The following is a 27838-nucleotide window of genomic DNA, read 5'->3' on the forward strand; positions in this document are numbered from 1 at the left end:
TTATTTCTTCCCTCCTCTAGTCTGGTTATTCTGGTTGTTGGTTTGTTTAAGCAGACATATTTAATCTATTCTCTTTATACCTATTCTGTATCTCCTTCTTTATTTTCCCCTCTCTCTCTCTGGATTAAGCCATAGTTTCTCTGCCTGGTCAAGTTTCTTTTCTTTTCTTTTTCCCCGTCCCTATCATATCTCTTTTTGTATGGAATAAGGCCTCTTCCATCAACACCACCACCCCACTGGTTTTGCTGTAGCTGGTGTTTTGGGGTTTTTTTCTTTTCTGGTTTGTTTGCTTGTTTTCTTTTCCTGGGCTACTTCAGCGAAAAAATCAAAGCACACTTGGTGGAGGGTCCAAAACATCACTACGAGTGAGGAGATAAAGCAACCAGAGTCACAACTACAGAGAACAAGTAACACCCTCCAAAAACACCTCCTGAAGGGCCAGGCCCTGGACAGTGTATGACCCCTCTTTAATATAGTAGTGCTCACAGGGGCACCCGGGTGGCTCAGTCATTTAAGCGTCCGACTTCAGCTCAGGTCATGATCCCACGGTTCATGAGTTCGAGCCCCGCATTGGGCTTCGTGCTGACAGCTCAGAACCTGGGGCCTTCTTTGGATTCTGTGTGTGTGTCTCTCTCTCTGCCCTTCCCCCACTCGTACTCTGTCTCTCTCTCAAAAATAAATAAAACACTAAAAAAAATGTTTTTTAATTTTAAACTGTGTAGTAGTCTTCACAGTTGCAGGACACATAACAAGTTTTTAAAACACATAAGGGACAAAAAAACTAGACAAAAATGATGAAACGGAAGAATTCTCCTCAAAAGAAATTCCAGGAAGAAATGACAGCTAAAGAATTGATCAAAACAGATATAAACAATATAACTGAACAAGAATTTAGAATAATAGTCATAAGATTAATTGCTGGGCTTGAAAGAAGCATAGAAGACAGCAGAGAATCTATTGCTGCAGAGATCAAGGAACTAAAAAATAGTCACGATGAATTTAAAATACTGTAAATGAGGTGCAAAATAAACTAGAAGTGGTGACAGTGAGGATTGAAGAGGCAGAGGAGAGAATAAGTGAAATAGAAGATAAAATTATGGAAAAAGATGAAGCTGAGAAAAAGAGATAAAAAAATTCTAGACCATGAAGGGAGAATTAGAATACTAAGTGTTTCAATGAAATGGAATCATACCTATATGATAGGAGTTCCAGAAGAAGAAGAGAGAGAGAAAGGGGCTGAAGGTATACTTGAACACATCATATCTGAGAACTTCCCCAATCTGGGGGAAGGAAACAGACACTGAAATCCAGGAGGCACAGAGAACTCCCTTCAGGCATAACTTCTGCATGACATATCATAGTGAAACCAGCAAAATACAAGATAAAGAGAGAATTCTGAAAGCAGCTAGGGACAAATGGGCCTTAACCTACAAGGGTAGACAGCAGACCTATCTACTGAAACTTGGCAGGTCAGAAAGGAATGGCAGAAAATTTTCAATGTGCTGAATAGGAAAAATATGCAGCCAAGAATCCTTTATCCAGCAAGTCTGTGATTCACAATAGAAGGAGAGATAAAGGTTTTCCCAGACAAACAAAAACTGAAGGAATTCATCACCACTAAACTAGCCCTACAAGAGATCCTAAGGGGGACTCTGTGAGTGGAATGTTGCAAAGACCGCAAAGGACCAGAGACATCACTACAAGTATGAAACCTACAGATAACACAATGATTCTAATCCACATCTTTCAATAATAACACTGAGTGTAAATAGACTAAATGCTCCAATTAAAAGACATAGGGTACCTTAATGGATAAAAACAAACAAACAAACAAAAAAACAAGACCCATATATTTTCTGTCTATTAGAGACCCATTTTAGACCTGAGGACACTTTCAGATTGGAAGTGAGGGGATGGAAAACCATCTATCATGCTACTGGAAGTCAAAAGAAAGGTGGAATAGCCATACTTGTATCAGACAAACTAGATTTTAAACTAAAGGCTATAACAAGAGATTATATCATAATTATGAGGTCTATCCATCAAGAAGAGCTATCAATTATAAATGTTTATGCACCAAATTCAAGAACACCCAAATATATAAAACAATCACAAATATAAGCAATCTTATTGGTAAGAATGTGGTAATTGCAGGGGACTTTAATACTCCGCTTACAACAATGGACATCCAGACAGGAAATCAATAAAGAAACAATAGCCCTGAATTATACACTAGACCAGATGGACTTGACAGATATATTCACAACTTTTCATCCTAAATCAACAGAATACACATTCTTCTCAAGTGCACACAGAACATTCTCCAAGATACATCACATACAGTCACAAAACATCCCTCAATAAATATAAAAGAAATAAGATCATATCATGCACATTTTCAGATCACAATGCTATGAAACTTGAAATCAACCACAGGAAAAAGTTTGGAAAACCTCCAAATGCATGAAGTTAAAGAACATCCTACTAAAGAATGAATGGGTCACCCAGGCAATTAAAGAAAAAATTAAAAAGTATATGGAAACAAATGAAAATGAAAACACAACAGTCCAAACCCTTTGGGATGCAGCAAAGGCGGTCCTAAGAGGAAAATATATTGCGATTCAGGCCTATCTCAAAAAAACAAGAAAAATCCCAAATACAAAATCTAACAGCACACCTAAAGGAACTAGAAGCAGAGCAACAAAGAAACCCCAAGGCCAACAGAAGAAGAGAAATAATAAAGATCAGAGGAGAAATAAACAATATAGAATCCAAAAACAAACAAAAAAACAGCAGCAGCAACAACAACAACAAAGTAGAACAGATCAATGAAACTAAGACCTGGTTTTTTGAAAAAATAAACAAAATTGATAAACCCCTAGCCAGACTTCTCAAAAAGAAAAGAGAAAGGACCCAAAATAGATAAAATCATGAATGAAAATGGTTTTATCACAAACAATCCTTCAGAAATACAAGCAATTATCAGAGAATACTATGAAAAACTATACACCAACAAACTGGACAACCTGAAAGAAAGGGACAAATTCCTAGACACCCACACACTACCAAAACTCAAATGGGAAGAAATAGAAAATTTGAACAGACCTATAAGTAGTGAAGAAATTGAATCAGTTATCAAAAATCTCCCAACAAATAAAGAGTCCAGGACCAGATTGCTTCCCAGGGGAATTCTACCAGACATTTAAAGCAGAGTTAATACCTGTCCTTCTCAAGCTGTTCCAAAAAATAGAAACGGAAGGAAAAATACCAGACTCATTCTATGAAGCTAACATTACCTTGATTCCCAAACCTGACAGAGACCCCACAAAAAAAGAGAATTACAGGCCAATATCCCTGATGAACATGGATGCAAAAATCCTCAAGAAGATATTAACAAATTGAATTCAACAGCATATAAAAAGAATTATTCACCATGATCAAGTGGGATTCATTCCTGGGCTGTAGGTCTGGTTCAATATTCACAAATCAATCAATGTGATACATCACATTAATAAAAGAAAGGATAAGAACCATGTGATCCTCTCAATAGATGTAGAAAAAGCATTTGACAAAATACAGCATCCTTTCTTAATAAAAACCATCAAGAAAGTCAGGATAGAGGAACATACCTAAACATCATAAAAGCCATGTATGAAAAGCCCACAACTAATGTCATCCTCAATGGGGAAAAATTGAGAGCTTTCCCCTTGAGATCAGGAACACAACAGGGATGTCCACCCTCACCACTGTTGTTTAACATAGTGTTAGAAGTCCTAGCATCAGCAATCCGACAACAAAACGAAATCAAAGGCATCAAAATTGGCAAAGAAGAAATAAAACGTTCACTTTTTGCAGACTACATGAAACTCTACATGGAAAACCCAAAAGACCCCACCAAAAGGCTGCTAGAACTGATACATGAATTCAGCAAAGTCACCGGTGAGAATGCAAACTGGTGTGGCTACTCTGGAAGACAGGATGGAGGTTTCTCATAAAGTTAAAAATAGGCTACCCTACAACCCAGCAGTTGCACTACTAGGTATTTGCCCAACAGTTACAAAAATACTAATTTTCAGGGACACATGCATCCCAATGTTTATAGCACCATTATCAATAATAGCCAAACCATGGAAGCAGCCCAAAAGTCTATCAAATGATGAATGGATAAAGAAAAATGTGGTATGCATGTGTGTGTACACGTGTGATGGAATATTACCCAGCCATTAAAAAGAATGAAATTGTGCCATTTGCAATGTCATAGAAGGAGCTAAAATCTATTTTGCTAAGCTAAACAGGTCAGTCAGAGAAAGACAAATACTATATGATTTTATGCATATGTGGAATTTAAGAAACAAAGAGGAACGCAGTAGAAAGGGTAAGAAAAAAAGAGAGAGAGAAGCAAACCATAAGAGACACCTTACTCTAGAGAACAAAGAGAGTTAATGGAGGGAGCAGGGTGGGGGATGAGCTAAATGGATGATGGCATTAAGGAGGACACTTGTGATGAGTACTGGGTGTTGAATGTAAGTGATGAATCACTAAATTCTACATCTGAAACCAATATTACACTATATGTTAACTAGAATTTAAATAAAAACTTGAAATAAGAAACGAAAAAAAGAAGCAAACAGGGGCGCCTGAGTGGCTCCGTCGGTTGAGCGGCCGACTTCGGCTCAGGTCATGATCTCGCGGTCCGTGATTTCGAGCCCCGCATTGGGCTCTGTGCTGACAGCTCGGAGCCTGGAGCCTGTTTCGGATTCTGTGTCTCCCTCTCTCTGACCCTCCCCCATTCATGCTCTGTCTCTCTCTGTCTCAAAAATAAATAAACGTTAAAAAAAAAAAATTTAAAGAAGCAAACAAAGACAGTTACCATGTGATAAAAAAAATCAACAATCCATGTTTAAATGGTCTTCATAGCTCACAGTCTCAGGAGAGAGCCCTCTATTGCTTTTGATTTCTCAAAAGAAATGATTTCCAGTGAGTCAGTGGAAAGGTTGCTTTTAGTCTGCTTTTTACTAAAAGTATAATAGTACCAATTGCTATTGCTGTATTAACAAATTTTCATAAAACTTAAGTGGCTTTAAATGACATAAAATGAAATAAAATAAAAAAGTAATTTTATGATCTCACGGTCTCTCTGGGTCAGAAACTTGACACTGGTTCCCTGGGGAAGTTCTGGCTTCAGATTTCTCAAGTGGTTGTAGTTACATAGTGACTGGAGCTAAAAGTGAGGTAGGGGAATGGGGTCAGAAGGAGCAGATGGGAGTTGGCCAGGCATCTCTCTATATATATAGTTTCAGGCCTTCTCCATGTGGTCTTTCCACATGGAATAATTTGAGCTTCCTCATAGCATGATGGCAGTTGAACTGTTTACATGGCAGCACAGGACTCCAGCATACATATTCCAACAAACAAAGGAAAAGATGCATCATCTTTTGTGACCTAGACCTAGAAGTCATGCTGCATCACTTCTGCAGTCTAATTGGTTATAAGTGAGACATGAGAGATTTAAGAGAAGAGAAATTAGACTCCACCTTTTGATGGTGGGGCAAGTATCTATAAGAACATGTGGAGTGGGGGTGTCAGGTTGGCTCAGTCAGTTAAGTGTCTAACTCTTGATTTCAGCTCAGGTCATGATCTCATGGTTCATGGGTTCAAGCCCCACGTTGGGCTCTACACTGAGAGAGCTGAGCCTGCTTGGGATTCTCTCTCCCTCTCTCTCTGCCCCACTCCCGCTTGCCGTTGTTCTGTCTCTCTCTCAAAATAAATAAACAAATAGGACAAGTGGGCTTAGAAATATTCTTTTGGCCACCTTTGGAGAATGTAATCTGCCACAGCAGCCCTTATAGGGCTCTGGCTTGATTCAGGAACCTCATTTCTAATGTATACCTTGCATAGGCTCAGGTTATCATGATGTCATGCTACGAACATGTTTCTCTGATTTCAAATTACCTCTTTGTTTCAAGCATTCAAGGATTTCTATTTCTTTTTTTTTTTTTTAGAGAGATACGATTTAGTTGTGTTTCTATTCTCATATTTCATCCATCAGGCCCATGTGTTAGTAGTGGGAGGAGAAACAGCCCAGTTCAAATGCCCAAAACTGGATTACAACTCTGTTCCTTGTCTCTGGAAACTTCAGTCCCATTTGGCAAAGATTGCCACCAAGATTAAGTTTATTCTCAAGTTTTAACTTGAGACAAAAAAGCACATGGATTCTTTAGCTTACTGTTTTAGTTCTCTTGTCAAAGGTGAACCCAGATATAAGTACAATGAGTCTTGAGCAAAATAACTAAAATAGAGTCACGCCTATATGTCAGTGAACTACAGAACATAAAAAATATGAAAAAGTCTTGAAAGCAAGAAGAGAGAAAAGATATATGACCTACAAAGAAATAGTTAGTCAGAAATCCCTCGTTTCAAAAGTAACAATGTGAATTAAAATGCAGTGAATATTGCCAACATGTTGGCCAACAATAATTATCAATTAAAATACTATACTGAACTAAAACATTATGTGATTGAAAATGAAAGTGAAAACAGATTAAATTAACAATCATTAGCCATATCAGAAAGAACCACTAAAAAGGAAAAGAAGGAAATTAAACTCAGAAAGAAGTGAGTTGTAAGAAGCAATGATAAGCATAGAAATTGTAAACATACGGGGCATAAATCAGCTCATTCAGAAGTCCTTTCAAGTCATTAAGGTACAGACTAAAAAGAAGAATGGTCAAGACACATCCCTGATATATTCCTTTCAACATTTTATCTGATACATTAGGTGGTGTTTCATACATGTGCTGACCCTTGCAGAGGTAACCACAAGATCCTGGAACTCTATTAATCTCTATTAATTATGACAGGAGAGACAGAGAAATAATTACACGCAAACTAAAGTCTCAAACTCATTTCAGTGATTGGTTTCATCCTTGTTTACTACAGTTCATAAATTATGAAATATACTCCTTTTGGTATTCCCCTGTCTTTCCCTCCACCCAGATAGAGGTGCAAGTGAAAAGTTAATACAACACTTCTAGTTTTCTTCAACATGTAGAGAGCTTAGAAGTCAAATCTCCCATCCTTACAATCTAAAAAAGCAAAACAAACTGAAAAACAACTTTTCCTGGGCCCATCAGGGAACTGACACTGCAGGGTAAACTGCCAATCCAAAATCTGGAGAGACAGCAAAATCCAGAGTCACAGATGAGACCTGCTTCCCTGGAGGAGGAGCTGCTGGCACTAGAAGCTGGTAGGAAACGATCATTGTGACAAATTGCTGAGGCTGACAATCGAGCAGCCTGAGACTGAGAAACTCCTGGGGGCCACACTGTTGGGGGGGGTTCCCCCCACTCCGTTGGATTTTACCTTCAAGAAAACTACCAAGTTCTCATGATGAAGATCACAGAAAGACTGGGTGGATTTGGCAGAGGAAGGAGAATAATCATTATGAAAAGTGTCCAAAGTGCTCTCTATAACACAGGTCTACTTCCCAGGGAAAGAATGAAGCAGAGCGTTATCCCAACTGGGGGGGTAGGGGGGTCGGAGGATATTCCTCCTACTCCACCTCATCTAGCTCTCTGGCCTCATGTCAGGAGGGAAAAAAAGCTCTTCCACCCTATCAACAGTTAAGAAGGTCACAGCCCTGAGACACAGGCCTTCTAAAAGACTGAGTTTCATCTTAAAGTTGTACAATGCTTCCCCTCCCCCATACCATACCAGCTCCCCAACAGGCCTCCACTATCACAGCAGGTTACAGATGAAGGAACTATGACATGCAGACTCTAAGAGTTCTAAGGAAACCCAAAATCTACAGGAGAGAGACATCAAGGGCATTAAAGGAATATGAAGCCTCTGGTACCTATAGCTACAGCAAACATGAAATGCATCCCACCTCCTAGCCAGGTTAACATAAATTTTCCCAAATCCTATTGAACTCACTTCCTATATTACCCAATACAACATGACCAGCTTTCAACTAAATCTTACAACCAAAGGCAAAATCAAAGGAAAGAAAAAACACACTCCAAAGAGAGCAAGCATTAGAACCAGATTCAGATATGACACAGCTGTTGGAATTATCAGACAAGTAATTTAAAATATCCGTGATTTAATATGTTAAGGAATATGAAGAGTAGACAACATGCAAGAACAGCTGGATAATATAACCAGATAGATGAAAACTCAAAAAAAAAAAAAAAAAGAATCAAAAGGAAATTATAGAAATCCAAAACACTGGAACAGAAATGAAGATTGATTTGGGTGGGCTCATCAGTAGACTTGACATGGCTAAGAAAAAAAATCAGTGAGCTTGAAGATAGGTCAACAGAAACTTCCCAAACTAAAAGGCAAAAAGGAAAGAAAAAGAGCAAAACATCTAAGAGCGAAGGGACAATTTTATTTTCAAAAGGCCTAATGTGCATAATTTGAATGTCAGGAAAGAAAAGAAAGAGAAAGGGAGGGAGAAAGGACATCATTAAGCTCATTGTTAGATTAATGTAGATATAGATGTTTACACATAGAAATATTTGTAAATATGTATAGGTACACAGTCTAATATACACATATATATTTGCTTGCTCTATTAGCTAAGAGGGCATGGAAGCAAAGACACTCCAGTAGTAATTAGCACACTTAGTGCTCAGAACTTGATTTCCAATACCATTCTCTACTAAAAGGGCTGGTTAGGATTCTTTGGAGAAATGGCTAATTCTATACTGAGAGCACAAGTGCTATCCCTAGCCAGCTGCACTGTATCACCCAGAAGCTTTAGAAATGCAGAATCTCAGCCCCCGGGTGGGGGAGGGGGGTGGGGGAGGGGGTACCTACCAAGTAAGAAAATGTATTTTAAAAAGATCTATGGGTAATCTGTATGGATGTTAAACTTTAAAAGGTACTAACTTAGGGGCACCTGGGTGGCTCAGTCAGTTAAGCTAAGCATCCGACTCTTGACCTCTGCTGAAGTCTTGATCTCAGGATTGTGAGCCCAAATCCCATGTTGGGCCTACCTGAATGAATGAATGAATGAATGAAAGAAAATAAAAGGCACTGACTTAGTGGCTATCAAATATAAATCGCCTATCCTCACCTCCCCCCAGCAAAATTCTTCTACTGGTAAATCTCAAGAATTTAGTTCTTCTGATAGACACATTTGCTACAAAAGTTGTTGAACTTACCAAAGATTCTAACTGTAAATATGTTTCTACCAGGACCAAATTTCTAAAGAAATTTTTAACTTTACTCTAAGTTCTGTACTAGTTAACCATCCTTCTAACAACTTAAAGAATTGGGATGGGAGTGCCTTTTTAACAAGCTAAGCATGCATTAATCAGTTCAAGGTATTGATTGATATACATGAGCTGACTCCAAGAGAGGGGGGAAAAAAAGGGCTTTTTCCTCTGCCCAGGTGAAGGTGTGTTCACCTCTATCTACAGAGTAGAAAATCAGGCAGAGTAATTACAGGTGGAATAAGGACTATAAGCTCCAGATTACTCTCAGGAAACATTTCTGAGTCTAAACGCACTTTTTAATTAGCTCTTCCAATAGCATCATGCTAATTGGCTAATTTGGAAATGATATGAGACCCTGTGTGCTTTAAAGAAAATCTGTTTGTTGATATATTTATTTGCACCTGAGACTGTCTTATTGCTGGCAGGACAGATATTATTAAAACAGAATCACCTGCTTATTTTAACCAGATTTTTTCAACGAACACACATGAATTGGATTATCCCTAGGGTTTCAGGAGGAAGTATTAGCATTTTGAGTGATAGGAAATTGCCACTTAGCTGGGAAATAAATGAGCTTTAAATAGATCCCGTTATTTTTTACAAGGCTATTATTGTAAATGTTTCATAATAGAAGAAATGCCCTTCAAGTCTATCCTCATTGGTGGTTTATGGTTGGGGTGTTAACCTCTAAGTAGCCCAGCTCTTCACATCCAGCCACAGTGAGTTTTCATATTTTGACTATATAAAATAAAATTACCTTTTATTGGCCCACATAATATTTCCAACAAGTTTCTCTATTTGTTAGCTATGTTGTAAAGAAAATGTATTAAATTTATTTGCCTGGGCTAGGAAACTGGCTTTTTAAAGTTTTCATGGGTTTAACATATTTTACCTTTAACAAGACTATCTGAACACTATAGAAATATGGATTTAGGTGAGAACGTGGTGATATATTTGGATATTTATTTTTATCTCACTTGAATATTTCTCACTGCTTTACTTGTGTCACTCAGAGATAACACTTTATAATCCAAACAAGCCTCACTCTAGCTTACTATTTAAAATGTTCCTTTCCAGCCTAATTACTGCCACTAAATAATAAAAGAAGAAACTGCATGGATCATCCTGGATTTCACAAAGTACAGTGGTAAAAAGTCTCCTCCCTCCAGTTTAACAGTCTTCTTTTTACTCAGTATTATTGAGCCTCTGCAGCTATTCTGCACTGTGGGCGAAGGCACCTCAGTGAGTTTGGAAATGCTAGGGTGCCCCCTACCGTTGTAAATGGGGAAGCATGTTTCTTTGCATCTCCATTCAGAGAACAGCATTCTCCTGAAAATGATATTTAACCAAAGTTCAGATGCGGGGTGGTTAGTCACGTGGTAAGTGAATGGATGGATGGATGGATGGCAAGAAAATAAGGATATATATGAAGCCCACCTGAGGATAAAATTTAAATTTAGCTACTTAAATGTTTACCTGGTCTAGAGGTCTATCTATGGGGGGAAGAAGGGGAATTGAGTATTACATGACCAAAAATATTTGCGTGTGTTCTTTTCTAAAATAACAGTGTGTATCTTTCATCATGATTTCAAAGGGATATGAAACCAGGGTCATTCTCTCTCTGTTACCTTCCCTGTCGTCTTTCTTGGTAGTATCAATATCCAGGTAGGTGATCCTTCTGCTTAACAATGGACTTCTCACTTTTTGTACTCCTTTCCTTCAATGATCCTATTCTCCACCTGTTTAAGTCACGCAATCCTATTATCACATCCTAGACATTGTCATTACCAACAACTACCACATACAGAATTTCACTTTGCAAGCATTCCACTTTGTGATCACCAACTCCTATTTTATATATAACTTTTTCATATATATATATATGTAACTCTCCCACAATTCTTTGACTGACTGGGATAGCCCAATCCATTAATCCTGCCATTTTTCACTATCATTTATTTCTGAACTTCCTCTTTACTCATCTTAGTTTCCATGTTCTATCACTGGAATCAACTCCTTGCATACAATCAACTCCTTGGTCCCTTCCTCCCACCATTTTATTCACCAGGTTAAATTCCACCCCTAAATTCATATCTCCACTTATTCCAAATCTGAAGTGCAGCAGTTGCATATGAAGAAACTAACCAAAGAAAGATACAAAATCAAGTAATTGGTCTCACTTTCAATTTATGATCACCAAATTCAGGAGGGCTGGCAATTTTGCTATATTATTGATAAATCATATTTCACCAAAATTTTAAGCTTATGTTCTTTGAAAGACACTGTTAAGAAAATAAAAAGGCAGGGCACCTGGGTGGCTCAGTCGATTGAGCAACCAACTTCAACTCAGGTCATGATCTTGTGGTCTGTGAGTTCAAGCCCCACGTCAGGCTCTGTGCTGACAGCTCAGAGCCTGGAGCCTGCTTTGGATTATGTGTCTCCCTCTCCTTCTGCCCCTCCCCTACTCTGTCTGTCTCTGTCTCTCTCTCTCAAAAACATTTAAAAAAAATTTTTTTAAAGGCAAGCTAAATATAGAAGAAAATATCCACAAAACACATATGATAAAGGATTTGTATCTATAATACGTAAAGAACGCACAAAACTCAATAATAAGAAAACAAGCCATTTAAAAAAATAGGCAGTGAAGTGCATGCATGGCTAAGTTGGTTAAGCGTCTGACTCGATTTCTGCTCAGGTCATGATCTCATGGTTCGTGAGATCAAGCCCCACATGAGGCTCCAAGCTGACAGCACAGAACCTGCTTGGGATTCTCTCTCTCCCTTTCTGTCTACCCTTACCCTGCTCATGCTTTCTCTCTCTCCCTCTCTCAAAATAAATAAACTTTTTAAAAAACTAGGCAGCATGTTAGAATGTATACTTTACCAGAGAAGATATATGCATGGCCAATGAGCCCATAAAGGATGCTCAACATCATTAGTCACTAGAAAAATGTAAATTAAAACCACAATGTGCTATTACTTCAGACCTATTAGACGAAAATAATTTTTTCAAACACGATACCAGGATGAACTAGAACTCTCATAAATTGCTGGTGAAAATGCAAAATGATAGAGCCATTTTGAAAACAGATTTTCAGTTTCTTATACAGTTAAGCATATGCTTACCATATAGTCCAGCAATCTCACCCGTAGTTATTTTCCCGAGAGATGAAAACTTATGTTTACACAATACCTATTCACAAGTGTTCATAGCAGCTTTATTCAGAATTGGTGAAGACTGGAAACAACTCAGATGTCTAACTGGTAAACAGATAAACAAATTGTGGTGTATCCGTACAGTGGAGTATTACTCAGCAATAAAGAATGAACTCCTGACCCATGCAATGACGTAGATGGATCTTAAAATCATTACTAAGTGAAAGAAGTCACTCTCAAAATGCTAGCTACATATTCCATGATTCCATTGATATGACATTTTCAAAAAGGTGAAAACTACAGGACAAAGAAACAAATGAGTGGTTGTGAGGGGCTAGAATGTGGAAAAGAAGATGTTTACCGCAAAAGGGTACCAGAGAATTTTGTGACGTGATAGAACAGTTCTATGTTGTGTTTGTGACAGTGGATCTTACTGAATGTAAATGATATCTCAATAAATCTATTTAAAAATTGATGCATTGATGCCTGGGTAAGTCAGTTAAGTGTCTGACTTCAACTCAGATCATCTTGTAGTTCATGAGTTCGAACCCCACATGGGGCTCTCTGCTGTCAGTGTGGAGCCCACTTTAGATCCTCTTTCCCTCTCTCTCTCTGTGCCCCTCCCCTTCTCCCTCTCTCTCTCTCAAAATAAATGAACTTTAAAAAAATAAATACTTTAAAAAAATAAAAAATAGAATAACAACATGAAAATGGATACAATGTATTATAAAATCAAGATACCAAATACCTAGGAATAAATCTAACAGAAAATGTACAATATCTCAACATGGAAAATTGAGAATTACTGAGATAAAGAAAAGTTCTATAAATGTATGAATGTATCATGTTTATTGTTTGGTAGTCAAAACATTATAAAAATGTCAGTTCCCCCCAATTCATCTTTACACTCAATGCAATCACAGTAAGAATCCCAGTATATTGTGTGTGTACACATTTTTTTAAAAAATAATAAAATGAGGAGGTCTGCTCAAAACATAGTGATAGACATGCCAGGTGGATTCTAAATTACCTAGAGCAGTAAGTCAGTGGGGATTATCGAATCTGCCAAAATCAACGATGGACACTTACTTAAGAAAAAGAATCAGGGGGATGAGGACAAAACGAAGAAGTCAACATAATTATATTAATATATGGAGAACAAAATAGTACTTACAAGTAGGTGAGATGAGCTATGACCTGAATCAGGTCTTTTGACTCATATTTATTGAGCTAAAATGGTTCTAGGTGCTCACATATGCCATCAAAGCTGTCTTACAAGTTCATAAGGGACTTATGTTATTTCCATTTTGTAAATAAGAAAGCCACAGCTTTGTAAGTTTAGGTGTCCTTCCTAAGGTCACAAATGCAGATTTGTTATTCATATCAAATGCTCTCAGTTTGCTCCTCAAGAAGAGTCTGATTGATAAACTAAAATTGCTAAGCATTTTATGACACCATGTGGCCAGATTTAGTGAAGCGTGAGGGCCTGAAGACCGTGTCATGCCAGGACCGTGATTCTTACAAATAGGAATCAAGAAATCACTGCTTTTCTGATACAACACAATCTGGGGGAAAGGATGTCACTTTAGCAAAGAGTGGAAAAAAACTAAATGATGAATTAGAAATCATTGAAGGCATGAAACTTGATTGAGATGACAGTTCCTCATACTTTCTTAATATAGCCAAATACAAGATGTTCATCTGCATGAAAAGAAAATCTCCAGCATCATGCACCTCACAGCATCCCAAGCACCATGAGCTGTTTGATTCCAGGAGCTGACCTGGTGCAGTGCAGCTGGTTTCACGGTTGGGCTGTCCGCTTTTTGCTGAACCTTGGTCGGAGATGGCATACTGCTGACGGCAGGTTAGTCCACATATTAAAGGCTGGTTCCCCCCCCCCCCATTATAATTAACATACAGAGTTATATTAGTTTCAGGGGTATAATACAACTATTCAACAATTCTCTACAGTTCTCAGTGCTCATCAAGATAAGTGTAATGTAAACCTCTTTTTTTCACCCGTCCCCTCACCTACCTCCCCTTTGGCAACCAGTGGTTTGCCAAAGAGTCTGTCCTTTTGTCTTTTTTTCTTTTTTTCTTTTTTTTTTTTTTAATTTTTTTTTCAATGTTTTTTATTTATTTTTGGGACAGAGAGAGACAGAGCATGAACGGGGGAGGGGCAGAGAGAGAGGGAGACACAGAATCGGAAACAGGCTCCAGGCTCCGAGCCATCAGCCCAGAGCCCGACGCGGGGCTCGAACTCACAGACCGCGAGATCGTGACCTGGCTGAAGTCGGACGCTTAACCAACTGCGCCACCCAGGCGCCCCTGTCTTTTTTTTCTTTATCAGTTTTGTTTCTTAAATTCCACATATGAGTGAAATCATACGGTATTTTCTTTCTCTGACTGGCTTATTTCACTTAACATTACACCCCCTAGGTTCCTCCATGTCATTGCAAATGGCAAGACTTCATTCTTTTCATGGCTGAATAACATTCCATAGGTATGTATGTATACCCACATACCACCTCTGCTTTATCCATCCATCTATGGATGGACACGGGTTGCTTCTGTATCTTGGCTGTTTTAAATACTGCAATAAACATGGGGGTTCATATATCTTTTTGAATTAGTGTTTTCATTTTCTTTGGTTAAATATCCAGCAGCGGAATTACTGAACCATATGGTAATTCTATTTTTAATTTTTGAGGACCCTCTATACTATTTTCCAGAGTGACTACACCAATTTGCATTCCCACCAACAGTGCACCCAAAGGTTCCTTTTTCTCCACATCCTTGCCAACACTTGTGGTTTTTTTGCATGTTTTTTTATGTTAGCCATTCTCATATATGTAAAGTGATATCTCATTGTGGTTTTAATTTGCATTTCCCTGATAGTGATTTTGGCCATCTTTTCATGTGTCTGTAGGGCCATCCTAATGTCTTCTTAGGAAAAATGGGTATTCGGGTCCTCTACCCATTTTTAATTGGGACTATTGTTTATTGTAGTTTTAAATTTCTTTTATTATTAATATTTTTTGGTGTTAAGTTATATAAGATCTTTATATATTTTGGTTATTAACCCCTCATCTGATGTATCATTTGCAAATATCTTCTCTCATTCAGTAGGTTGCCTTTTTGTTTTATTGATGGTTTTCTTTGCTAGCAAAAGCTTTTTATTTTGGTGTAATCCCAATACTTTAATTTTCCTTTTGTTTCTCTTGCCAGAGGAGACATATCTAGAAAAATGTATCTATAGCTGATATTAAAGACATTACTGCCTATGTTTTCTGCTAGGAATTTTGTGGTTTCAGGTCTCACATTTAGGTCCTTAATCCATTTTGATTTTATTTTTGTTTATGGTATAAGGAAGTGGTCCAAATTCACTCTTTTCCATGTAGTTGTCCGGTTTTTTCAATACCATTTGTCTTTTTCCCACTGTATATTCTTGCCTCCTTTGTCATAGATTAATTGACCATAAAAGCATGGGTTTATTTCTGGACTCTTTATTCTGTTCTATCGATCTACGGTGTCTATTTTTGATGCAGGGTCTTTTGTGGTTCCATATGCATTTTAGGATTATTTGTTCTAGTTCTGTGAAAAATGTTGGGATTTTAATAGATATTGCATTAAATATGTGGATATTTAATGCTTTGGGTAGTATAGACATATTAACAATATTTGTTCTTCCAATCCATGAGCACAGCATCTTTCCACTTGTGATTTCTTCAATTTCTTTCATTAATATATAGTTTTCAAAATACAGATCTTTCACCTCCTTGGTTGTTTATTTCTGGGTACTTTATTATTTTTGGTACAATTTTAAGTGGGATTGTTTTCTTAATTTCTCCTTCTGCTACTTCATTAATAGTGTATAAAAATGCAATATATTTATGTATATTAATTTTATATCCTATGACTTCACTGATTTATCAGTTCTAATAGTTTTTTGGTGGAGTCTTTAGGGTTTTCTATATTTAGTATCATGTCAACCGTAATTAGTGAAAGTCTTACTTTTTCATTACCAATTTAGATATCTTTTATTTCCTTTCCTTTTTTAAAAAAAAAGTTGATTTATTTTGAAAGAGAGAGAAAGAGAGTTCAGAGGAGGGGCAGAGCAAGAATCCCAAGCAGGCTCCATGCTGTCAGCACAGAGCCCAATGCGGGGCTTGATCTCATGACTGCAAGATCGTGACCTGAGCCAAAACCAAGAGTCAGACCCTTAACTGACATGACTACTATACATTGATTTGTGGTTATCATTAGGCTTATATATAACATCTTATGCACATAGCAATATTGATTGTCAAACATAGGGTGTGAACCCATTCTAAAAGCACTAAGTTTTTACTCCCCACCAACCATGTTTTATGTACATCATGTCATACTTTGCAACCTTTTATTTTGTGAATCCCTTGACTGACTTTTGTATAATTGATTTTACTGCTTTTGTACTTTAACCTCCATACAGTTTTATAAGTGATTAATCTACTTTTTTAGTTTTTTAAGTTTATTTATTTTTGAGAGAGAGAAAACATGAGCAAGGGAGGGGCAGAGAGAGAGGAAGACAGAATTCCAAGCAGGCTCTCCACTGTCAGTGCAGAGTCCAATGTGAGGCTGAACATGAGCTGAAACAGATATGTAACCAACTGTGCCACCCACGTGCCGCTTGTCTAACTTCCTGTGTTTGTTTTTATGTATTAGGAGAGTCAGTTATGTCCCTTGGTCTTGAAAATAGTGGCTTTATGGGGCACCTAGGTGGCTCAGTTGGTTGCATATCTGACTCTTGATTTCAGCTCAGGTCATGATTTCACAGTTCATGGGTTCCAGTCCCACCTCAGGCTCAGTGCTGGTGGCATGGAGCCTGCTTGGGATTCTCTCTCTCCCTCTCTCTCTCTGCCCCTCCCCTGCACTCATGCATTCTCTCTCTCTGTCTCTGCCTCTCTGTCTCTCTCTCAAAATAAATAAACTTAAATATTTTTTTAAATAAATTACCCATATAATAAACAAATTATAAAATTACATTTTCTAGAGAATGGGCAATTTTTTAAACTTTAGGTCTCTCTCTCTCTCTTTTATAAGTAATGGTAGACTACACTGTAACAACAGTATCTTAAACAGTAATTTTTCATACTAATAGACAATGAACAACAAAATTCAAAGTCAATCACAGAAAAACATTGACAGAATACATTTTATTGATAATTCAATTAATCAAGTTGTATTACTAATCAAGCTTCAGTGGTGGCTTTAACCCACACTGGTGCTTTTGATGTATAGGAAGAACACACTATGCTGAGGTCACACCTTCTCACCATCCCTACTTCATCAGGCCAGAGTATCAGAGGGCCAAGGCATGAGAGGAAATGATTGTGTGCAATTTGCTACTAAGAGTGCTCTAAAGCTGCAAGTAATGGTGGGTCAGCTGTGTCCTCTTCACATACTTTAAGGGCAATATGCTTTTCTGGCCATAGGAAGAGTTTTTTTTAAGTTTTTATTTAAATTCCAGTTAATTAACATACAGTGCACATAGATTTCAGGTGTACAATACCTGGTGCTTATCACAAGTGCACTTCTTAATCCCCATCACCCATTTAACCCATCCCTCCACCCACCTTTCCTCTGGTAACTATCAGTTTGTTCTCTATAGTTAAGAGTCTGCTCCTTGGTTTGCCTCTTTTTTTTCCCTTCACTCATTTGTTTTGCTTCTTAAATTCCACATATGAGTGAAATCATATATGTCTTTCTCTGACTGACCTATTTCATGTAGCATAACACACTCTAGTTCCATCCACATCAGTGCAAATGGCAAGAATTCATTCTTTTTCATGGCTGAGTAATATTCTAGTGTGGGGGGGGGTATGTGTATGTGTGTGTGTGTAAACACCACATCTTCCTTACCCATTCATCAGTTGATAGACACTTGGGCTCTTTCCATAATTTGGCTAGTGTGGATAATGCTGCTATAAATGGCCATAGGAATATATTAAAACTAACGGCTATCGTGTCATTGTTGGAACTCCAGCTTTTCTTCTCTAAATTCTGCTCCTTGTGTTTGTTTTCCTCAGATGCTAACACAGATTGAAAGCTTGCTAAGCTTACATTCTGTCATACTGACACCTCAAGAGAAAAATAACAAAAGATTGAAGGCAAAATTTTGTCAACCTAGTATCACAAACTAGACTTTGAATTTCATTCAACCAACTTAAAATGCATAGACTTCTTAAGCATCTGTCTACAATGCTTTCATTACAAACATCTACATCATTCTGAACTAGGCCTTTGGTGAGATGAAAGATTAACTCTAAGTGCTCATCAAGTTGTTTGGTGTTTTACAGAAAACAATACAATAAATCTTAAAATCCCAAATCAAATTTATTAGCAATACACATAGGCATATGAGTCCTACTTCAGTGACTGACATCTAACATATCTAAAACCAAAATGGACTCAACATTTTAATGAACACAGATTTAACATTTCTTTTTTTAAATGAATGAACTCCAAAAATATCACATGGTTGTTTTACACTTGATCCGGTCTGCATGTTGTAGCTCATCCAGAACATTTCTGATGGTCTCTACAGAAACTTCTCCTCTGTGATGTTTTTTTGATGCAAGATTCCATACATTTTCAAATTCTTCATCAGAAAGCCTGACACCAATGTTACATAATATCTCTGCAATCTAGGGGAAAAATTGAAAGTCAGACTGAGATCTATGTTTTTAAATTTGTATTTTAATATCTTTAATATTTTTAGAGTGCCTGGGTGGCTCAGTCAGTTAAGTATCTGACTCTTGATTTCAGCGCAGGTCATGATCTCATGGTTAGTGAGATCTTAATGAGCCATGTTGGGCTCTGCACTGACAGACTGGGATTCTCTCTCTGCCCCTCCCCCACTCACACTCTAACTCTCTCTCTCAAAATAAATAAATAAGCATTAATGCAATTAAGAGGGTATTCACCTATACTAACCCATATATAAAATTACTTTCAACTATTTAAGTGTTTCTGGTTATTTTAAAAGGTAGTTGGTGCCTGAGTGGCTCAGTCGGTTAAGCGTCTTTGGCTCAGGTCATGATCTCACAGTTCGTGGGTTCAAGCCCCATGTCGGGCTCTGTGCTGACAGCTCAGAGCCTGGAGCCTGCTTCGGATTCTGTGTCTCCCTCTCTCTCTGCCCCTCCCCTGCTCGCACTCTGTCTCTTTCTCTCTCAAATAAACATTAAAAAAAATTTTTTTAAGGTAGCAGCCAAATTCAAGCAGAAAGAATAAAAAGTTAGAGAAGACACATTGGATTTAAGTTCCATCTCACTCACTTCTTGTCACTAGGATCTTGTGTATGTCATGTAAACCCCTTGAAAATTCCCTTCTCTAAAATAGGATCATTTATAAAATATCCCTAACTGGCCCGATATAAACTTTACAGTTGTGAATGTGCAAATGCCAGAGAGATAAAGCATGCATGAATAACTGAGCAAACTAAAATCTGAACATACTGAAAGCCAGCAAACTTTGGTTAGCAACCTCTCTGCAATGATAATTATTAAAGGAAAACATAAGGAAGGAAAGATAAGACATAGAAGTAGAAAGAAATGTTAGAGTGAGTACAGGAAATAAAAGATTTGAAAAAAAATTAAATTTAAAGGAGGAAAAACATTTATTATGAAGCACACAGAAAAAAAAAAAAAGGCAGAGGGAAATAGAAAGAAAGGTTAGACAGTGAATAGGAAAGCCAAAGAAATAGAAGAGTTGCAGAATACATCTATTAAGCAGAATCTTAACAATTTAAAGATCCTGGAGAAATGATGTGCCCTCCTGGGAAATTAACCATATGATCAACTACACTTGAAATTCAGAAGAGCTGCCAGAAGCTGCAGTTGTACAGCAAAACACCTCAGTGCCCCTGTGCAGAACAGCGTTTTCCTGCTGCCCCACCCACAATGACAGGTAAGGAGTGTCCCCACAGAGTCAACTCCTGAAGTGGCCTCCTCCTCCACTTCCTTTCCCCCTCCTCAGGAGGCATCCCTCCCTTAGGTCCCCATTCCATTGTAATACACAGATTAGCTGATCTTTCCAGAAACCCGTCCATTCTCACTCCAACCACTCATCTGGGTTCTTTTTTTTTTCCAGATGTGTGAGACAAAGGATGACTTCCTAGTTAAAAGAATTTTAGGCAACATGCAACAAGCAGGAGATTTTTGTTTCTTTTGGCAACCCTGAACTTCTATTTCATATGGCCGTTAGAGTAATTAAGAGATGTGAAAACACAGTCTGGGGGTGTCCCTTCTCTGATCCCCCGGGGATGGTCCCAAAGGCCAGGCAAAAGGCCTTTCCTCTGAGTTTCTCCCTTCCTCTGTCCCCTACCTCAGTGGGGATGAATTGTTAGAATGAATCTGTTATAATTAAGGTAGGAGTTAGTAAATTTTCAAGTAATCAACTCTTCATCTGAAGTCTCAGAAAGCATCATATGTATGTCTACATGTCTCCTCATATCATTCCTAGCTCTGGATATGAGAGTTCTGAAGCAGCAGTTGTGTCCTAGATTACACGCTGCCTTCCACGAGTGCAGATCAAGCAGGCTGACCATGCATTGCTATTAATCCTTGGCCCTAAGAACCCTAGTGGCTATTCTGATGTAGCTGGTCACTCCTGTTTTCTAACCCACTTAGGAAGAAAATCACCTGGAATATGAGGACCATGTTTTCTAACAAACAAAACAGAAACAAGATACATGGGCTGACAAAGGACGTGGCAACAGGATGGAATATTTTAAATCAGATAGCAGTATATAAGGGTGGCAGAGTGGCCCTTCTCATGCCTACTCTCTGGTTTTGGAGATATAAAACCATGAGATACTTACACAAGGAAAGGAGTGATCCCTTTTGATTGAGTTCCTTAGGAAAACATTTCTTTTTATACATAGGTCCTAGTGGATGTATCATATGAGAGTAATGTTTCCTATCACAGAGGAAACTCTGCTCCAAGAATTGTACCAAAATGTCACAACCAAACTAAATAGTATCCTTAAGAATCCTCTATTTGGGGATCCTGATGACTTTTATAACATAAAAGCTCAACTTTTTAAAAGTCTAAAATTAAATAGGTGTTGATAAATAAGCATTTTCATCTTTGTGTGTTTATGCAAAGTTGACATGTCTTTCAACTCTTTTGAAATAATACGCTCTACCTCTTTTTTAGATCTTGTCTTGAAGAAGTCTCTTTCAAACACTCCTTTCTGGCCAAAGATGGTAGGATGTAGTAATGAATAGGCATTGCCCTCTTCACCATAATTAGTTCTATCACTGATGCGACGAATTCGGGGGGCAGGGATATCAGACCGAATGGTTGGAACACCATAGATGGGATAACCTAGGACATCAATGAGAGAGGAAAACAGACATTCTACAACTGAGCTATACAATACAGTAGCTACCAGTCACCTGTCACTATTGAGTACACACTTGAAATGGGGCTAGTCTGGGGTGCCTCGGTGGCTCAGTCCATTAAGCATCTGACTCTTGATTTTGGCTTGTGTCATGATTTCACATTATGAAATTGGGCCCTGCATTGGACTCTGCATGCTTGAGATTCTCTCCCTACCTCTCCCTCTGCCCCTGCCTTGCTTGCATGCATGCACTCACTCTCTCTCAAAAAATAAAAAAGAAATATCTAAAAAAAAAAGAAAAAAAGAAAAAGAAATGGGCTAGTCCAAATTGAGATGTGATGTAAGGGTAAAATACACACTGAATTTCAAAGATTTAGTACCCCCCAAAAAGTGAAATATTTAATCATATTGTATTGATTACTTGTTGAAAAGGTATTTGGGAGATCTATGTATTATATATAAAGTGTATATACTATTAAAATTGATTTCACCTGTTTCTTTTTCCTTCTGTTTTTTTGTGAGAGAGAGAGAGTGCAAGCAGGAAGGGGCAGAGAGAGAGAGGACAGAGGATCCAAAGCGGGCTCTGCACTGAGAGCAGTGAGCCCAACCTGGGGCTTAAACTCACAAACTGTGATATCATGACCTGAGCCAAAGTTGTATACTCAACGACTGAGCTACCCAGGCGCCCCTCCCTGTTTCTTTTTCTTAATGTGGCTACTAAAATTTTTTAAATACATGTAACTCCAATTATATTTTTATTGGACAGTACTATTCTAATGGGAGTAGAAGCTCATTACACCAGAATATATGGCATATCTAAAAAATCCAGTTAAGAAAAACATGCAAATCCTTAGTCATGTCCTTAGTCTCAGGAAGTGATCTTGACCAACATAAAATAATCTTTCTAACTAACCAAGAATCATCATGCTCAATATTAAGATAATGAGGTGTTATGAGTTGAACTATATTCTCCCCAGATTTATATGTTAAAATCCTGACCACCAGTACCTCAGAATGTGACCTCATTTAAAAACAGAGTAATCGCGGGGTGCCTGGGTGGCTCAGTTGGTTAAGCATCCAACTTCAGCTCAGGTCATGATCTCACGGTTTGTGGGTTTGAGCCCCACGTCATGCTCTATGCTGACCTGGAGCCTGGAGCCTGTTTCCGATTCTGTCTCCCTCTCTCTCTCTGCCCCTCCCCTGCTCATGCTCTGTCTTTCTCTCTCTCTCTCAAAAATAAACATTAAAAAAAAAGAAAATAAATTAAATAAATCATTAAAAAAATAGTCATTGTATTTGTGATTAATTAAGATGAGGTCATATTGGAGTAGAGTAGGCCACGCATCCAATGTGAGTGGGGTCCTTACAAAAGGGGGCATCTCACACAGGAGAACACCATGTGAGGGTGAAGGCAGATATCAGGGTAATACAGCAGAAGCCAAGGAACACCAAAAATTGTCAAAATCTAGGAGAGGAGCCTGGAACAGATTCTCCCTCACAGCTCTGAAAGGAACCAACTCCCATCAATACCCTGGCCTCAGACTTTCAGCCTCCAGAACCATAAGATGATAAATATCTGTTGTTTGAGCCATCCAGTTTGCGGTACTTGTTATGGCAGCCCTAGCAAACTAGCAGAAGGAGAATGAAGATACAGAGAAGAGTTTTGTGACAGCTCTTCAAATATTTGAAGGCAAATCTGTTTGTAGCTAAGAATCACATGGTTTATAAGTCTCCTAACAGTTGGTGAAGTCTGCGTAATATTCAATATTCTGCTCATCATAGATCAATTTCATTAGCGTTGAGAGAATCATATTACTTGGGTCATCATTAACAATAGTTCAGTTCTCCCTACATTTACTGAGACCCCCCTGGTTGCTTCAAATACAGAACTGAATGAAAGGTCCTAGGCTTTGAGAAACAGCCTAATGAAGATAAGAGACTGGGGATAATACAAGGACAAAGAACACTTCTATGTTTGCTGATCCTTTTAGAACTCAGCAAATAACGTGACATACTCACAAAGAGAAGGAACAGCTCCTACAACTGCATTGATCTCAGAAGAAGTTGTCTTATAGTGATTAGAAACTTTATCACTTGGCCTCAGAAGTGTCCGGAGAGTCTTTTCCGAGCTCCCTGGTTCTTTTAAGACAGTATCTTCTGGCTTTATCAGGAGAGTTGGTTCAGATTCTTCAATATTAGCCTCCGCAGGGTTTGCACAATCTGGTTTTCTACCTTCAAGCAAAGAGGGAAAGGTGGGGGAGTTGGGGGGGGGGGGCAGGGAAGTACAGGAAGAAATTACTACTTGGTGCTTACTGCTCTACAGCAAAATCCATTTTCCTGGTTAGTCCCTCCTTGCTGGTGGGGACAGAGACTGGGCTGATGGAAACCCTCCACTGAAGCCAGCGTCCCACTGTGGGAGAGCAAGGGCAGGCTGATGACATATATGGGAATCCCAATGTGGCCTAAGGTTTCTTCTTGCCACTCCACTCACTTTATTCTAAAATAAAGCTTTTAAATCTGAGAGACCAAATGAAACCATGGAACCTACTTCTCCTTTAAAAAAAAAAAAAAAATAGAATTTATTTTCATATTTAACTTGAACTACAGGATTACCAGAGTTGTTTCCAGAGTTCTCCCCCAAGGAGGGAGGGAGAAGACATATCGGGGTTGTAAATTCCACACATACCTGATGGTGGCAGGGAACCCCATATATTGCAACATTTGGACTGGCAGTGAGAACACAGCGTGAGCTCAAGAACCGATTATATAAATAATATAGGGTTAGGTTATATACCTCCTTGAATCGGTATATAAAAGAAAACCCTGAGGTAAAACTCCAATTCTAAGACTCTGTCTTTTTGAAGATTTACTTTACTGAGTCATTCCGAAATTTAGGACTGAATTCCTGACACAGCTTTTTCACAGACCTGGTAGCTACACAGCCAGCACTAGAGGGCGCTGTGGTCTTTCAATTTCTAGGAGAACTCTCAGGGTTCTGGGAAAGCCCAAGCAAGGGTTGCAAAGGCAAATGGAACCCCAGTATCAGATTGGTGAGAACCATGGCAAACCAGAAAAGACATGCCTATCTAAAGTCTGCAGCCCTATTCAGCTCCTGCCAATTGTTGCCATGAACACTTTCAGACCTTGTGTTCCAAAACCTCTAATGCGGTCCCTGCACCCCTCAAAAGGCAGAAATCTGGACAAAGTATGAGAAACAGTTTCTCAGAAAACTGTTTGAAAGCTACTGCCTTATTAACTAACTGGAATTTTTTTTTTTAATTTCAAAAGTAAAAAAATAATAAAAACAGTAACTTGAAAGAAAGAAATGAAGGAAAGAAAAGAAAGGAAAAGAAAAGAAAAGAAAGAAAAAGAAAAGAAAAACAAAGAAAGGAAGAAAGAAAGAAAGCCACTACCTTAGAACACTTACCTCTTTTCCTCTAGAAGTCAACAGTAATATAGAATTTGATATAAGAAAATTCCTGTCAGGGGTACCTGGGTGGCTCAATCAGTTGAAATTCAGTTGAAACTTGATTTCAGCTCAAATGGTGATCCCAGGGTTGTGGGATCGAGCCCCACGTCAGGCTCTGCACTAAGCATGGAACCTGCTTAAGATTCTCTCTCCCTCTTCCTGTGTCCCTCTCCCCGACAACCCCTACTCACCTGTGCTCACACTCTCTCTCTCCAAAAAATTAAAAAAAAAAAAAATTCCTGGCGAAACATTCCTGAGCCCTTTCTGACTAAACCACTGGCCACTATCTTAGAAAATTCTGAGAAGGTGAAAAATTTCAAGGACTCCATTGAAAATGGCTGATGAAGTCAGAACCCAAAAACCAAGAACAATTTGAAAATCTGGTTTCAAACCGGCTTCAGCCCTCGGCCACTACTCCATGAGTTGTGCCAAGAAGAAAATAAATCTATCACCCCTTTGTATTTCTGAGAGCACGAGGGTAGAAATGTTTTCCATAAAATCTTTATTAGGCAGAGAAGAACTTCCTGCTTTCCTTGTGGTTAGAATAGAAAGGCCATCTCAGAAACCCATAAGGGGTCACACATCATCAATAAAGCCCCAAATTTGGTTTTGACCTTGCAGGAAGGCATGACCCAGAAATAAAAGTGAAAACAGTAATAACTTCACTTTTTAGAGAAAAATATTCCAAGAGGAGATAAAAAAGTAAAGTCTTTTAAAAAAGTTAATCTTCCTTAATAATCAAGATTTGAACATTAAAGCAAACAAAGTATCATAACAACTAAATTATAAGAATGTTTGAAATAATACTCAGTGGTAGCAAAGTTAGGGTCAAACCTCAAAGATTTTGCTGATACAATCACAGATTGGTACAATCATTTAGAAAAGCAAAATGAAAATACAGAGTTCTTCTGGGACAATAATAACATTCATAAGAAATGAGATATAATTAGAAACAAAGCTTTTTGAGTGTTACCAATATTACTTTCAAAATATCTGGAAACAACCTAAATTTCAAAGAGTAAGGAAATGGCTTAGTAATTCATAATATATCAGCATGAGGGAACTGAAAATGAAATTTACAGAAAAGTTTACCATAAAACTATTTCTTAATTCCATAGAAATTTGAAAGCTAAAGTTTAAAAAGTCAAATAAAAATGGTACATTCACTGTGATTTTAGCTATATTTAAAATATACACACATGTCCATATACATAGTATATATGTCTATCAATATATGGTTAGTGATGTAGGAAGTCAATGTAAGAAAATGTAAAAGAAGAAGTGTTCTTACCTCAAATTCTATTTTACTGTTGACTTTTCCTGGGGGAGGGGAGCTAATTAAGACAATGGTTTTCAAACAGTTTTCTGAGGAACTGTCTTTAGTGTTTTAGGTCTCTGTGTAAACTGTTTTGCTTTTAATTTTTTTCTTCTGAATGAGGAGTACATAGTTCCAAATTCAAGAGATACAAACACCTAGATTAAAATGTGAGTCTTGCTGCCACCGTGTCCCTTAGCTACCTGGTTCCCCTTAAATGTCATCAAACTCTTTCCTGTCCTTCCACAGGTATTCTATGGATAAACAAGCAAATAATATGTATATATGTGCATATTTAATATTATATATTAAAGTTGACAAGAGTCAAGCTTCTAGAAAAGTAAAAATATAAAAGTCCATTGACGAAGTTAGCAAATCTTCAAAAATTAAATACCTTTAATAATGACCCTCTCTTCATACTCTTTCAGAGGCATTTTATCTTTCCAGTTAAGAAAATTTGCAAACTCTAGGTAGTTAATCAGTCCATCTTTATCCACATCACAGTAGTCAAATAGCTGGTCCAGGAGCGTCTCATCTAAGTGCAAGCTGACCTGATCACAAGCCTCCCGAAGCTCAGCTTTATCTATCGCCCCGTCTCCATTCTGTTAGACACAAATCAGAAAAAGATGAAGCAAGCATCATCTTTAAGAGCAGAGTATGCAACATCTATTATTTCATTTAAGAAAAAAAACAGATCTATCACATAAATTCAATGAATTTATCTTATTATTTTACAAAAGAGCAGGCAGTTATTAAGGTAAGTCTTCATTGTGTCATCCTAACATGCGCACAGTAATTCCAACCCTGGTTGGAACAGGGTGTGGCTCAGAATCTTTGTTCATTCTATTTTAATAATTTTTTTTCCAAATACTTTTTTTCTTTAAATCACGTTGTGGTAGGGCAGGTGTAACCATGATTTGTGCTTGACATTTCATTTAACCAACATCTTGTGCTTTTGACAGCTTTCTACCATTTCCCATACTTTCAAAGTTTTTAACACCTCTGGTGCTCAGACAGCACTAAATGGCCCTCCACTCCACTCTCTGGTAATGAGGGGAAATTGGGGAAGTAATTGTAGGCCAAGTGCACGGAGGTACAGCAGACAGTTGCCTGCTTGTTGTTAACATTCCTATGGGCAAGAGGGACATGCTACCAATCTGGCCCATTGTAACAATTAGCACTAAGATTCATCCTGGTAGGGGAAGCAGGAGAATTTCCACCTTCTTCCAGACAACAGCTAAAGGAGTGCCTACACTGTGTGTGGAAGGAGGGAAATTTATGAAGGCTATG

General features: G+C 38.0%; 1 protein-coding gene and 1 long non-coding RNA gene across 4 annotated transcripts in view; one reads left to right on the forward strand and one right to left on the reverse strand.

Moving 5' to 3' along the window:
• LOC125921353 (uncharacterized) overlaps positions 1-21569 on the forward strand; it is a 23317-nt gene extending 1748 nt beyond the window's left edge. Inside the window, exons 2-6 of one of the 2 annotated variants that reach the window (XR_007457386.1) lie at positions 10302-10371; positions 14062-14243; positions 14819-14882; positions 20171-20326; positions 20510-21569. This is a non-coding gene — a long non-coding RNA (uncharacterized LOC125921353). The remainder of the gene's footprint in view (positions 1-10301; positions 10372-14061; positions 14244-14818; positions 14883-20170; positions 20327-20509) is intronic. The other variant, XR_007457387.1, reaches the window with a different exon arrangement.
• The window catches only part of EFHB (EF-hand domain family member B), a 48628-nt gene continuing 39525 nt past the window's right edge, over positions 18736-27838 (reverse strand). Inside the window, exons 10-13 of one of the 2 annotated variants that reach the window (XM_049628864.1) lie at positions 26943-27150; positions 23784-23996; positions 21567-21748; positions 18736-19065 (exon numbers count right to left, since the gene is read on the reverse strand). In XM_049628864.1, coding sequence (XP_049484821.1) covers positions 18892-19065; positions 21567-21748; positions 23784-23996; positions 26943-27150 — 777 coding nt within the window. In that variant the 3' untranslated portion in view covers positions 18736-18891. Of the gene's footprint in view, positions 19066-21566; positions 21749-23783; positions 23997-26942; positions 27151-27838 lie in introns of those variants that run through there. The other variant, XM_049628865.1, reaches the window with a different exon arrangement.

This window comes from Panthera uncia, chromosome C2 (genome assembly GCF_023721935.1).
Source record: "Panthera uncia isolate 11264 chromosome C2, Puncia_PCG_1.0, whole genome shotgun sequence".
In the NCBI taxonomy this organism is placed as follows: domain Eukaryota; kingdom Metazoa; phylum Chordata; class Mammalia; order Carnivora; family Felidae; genus Panthera; species Panthera uncia.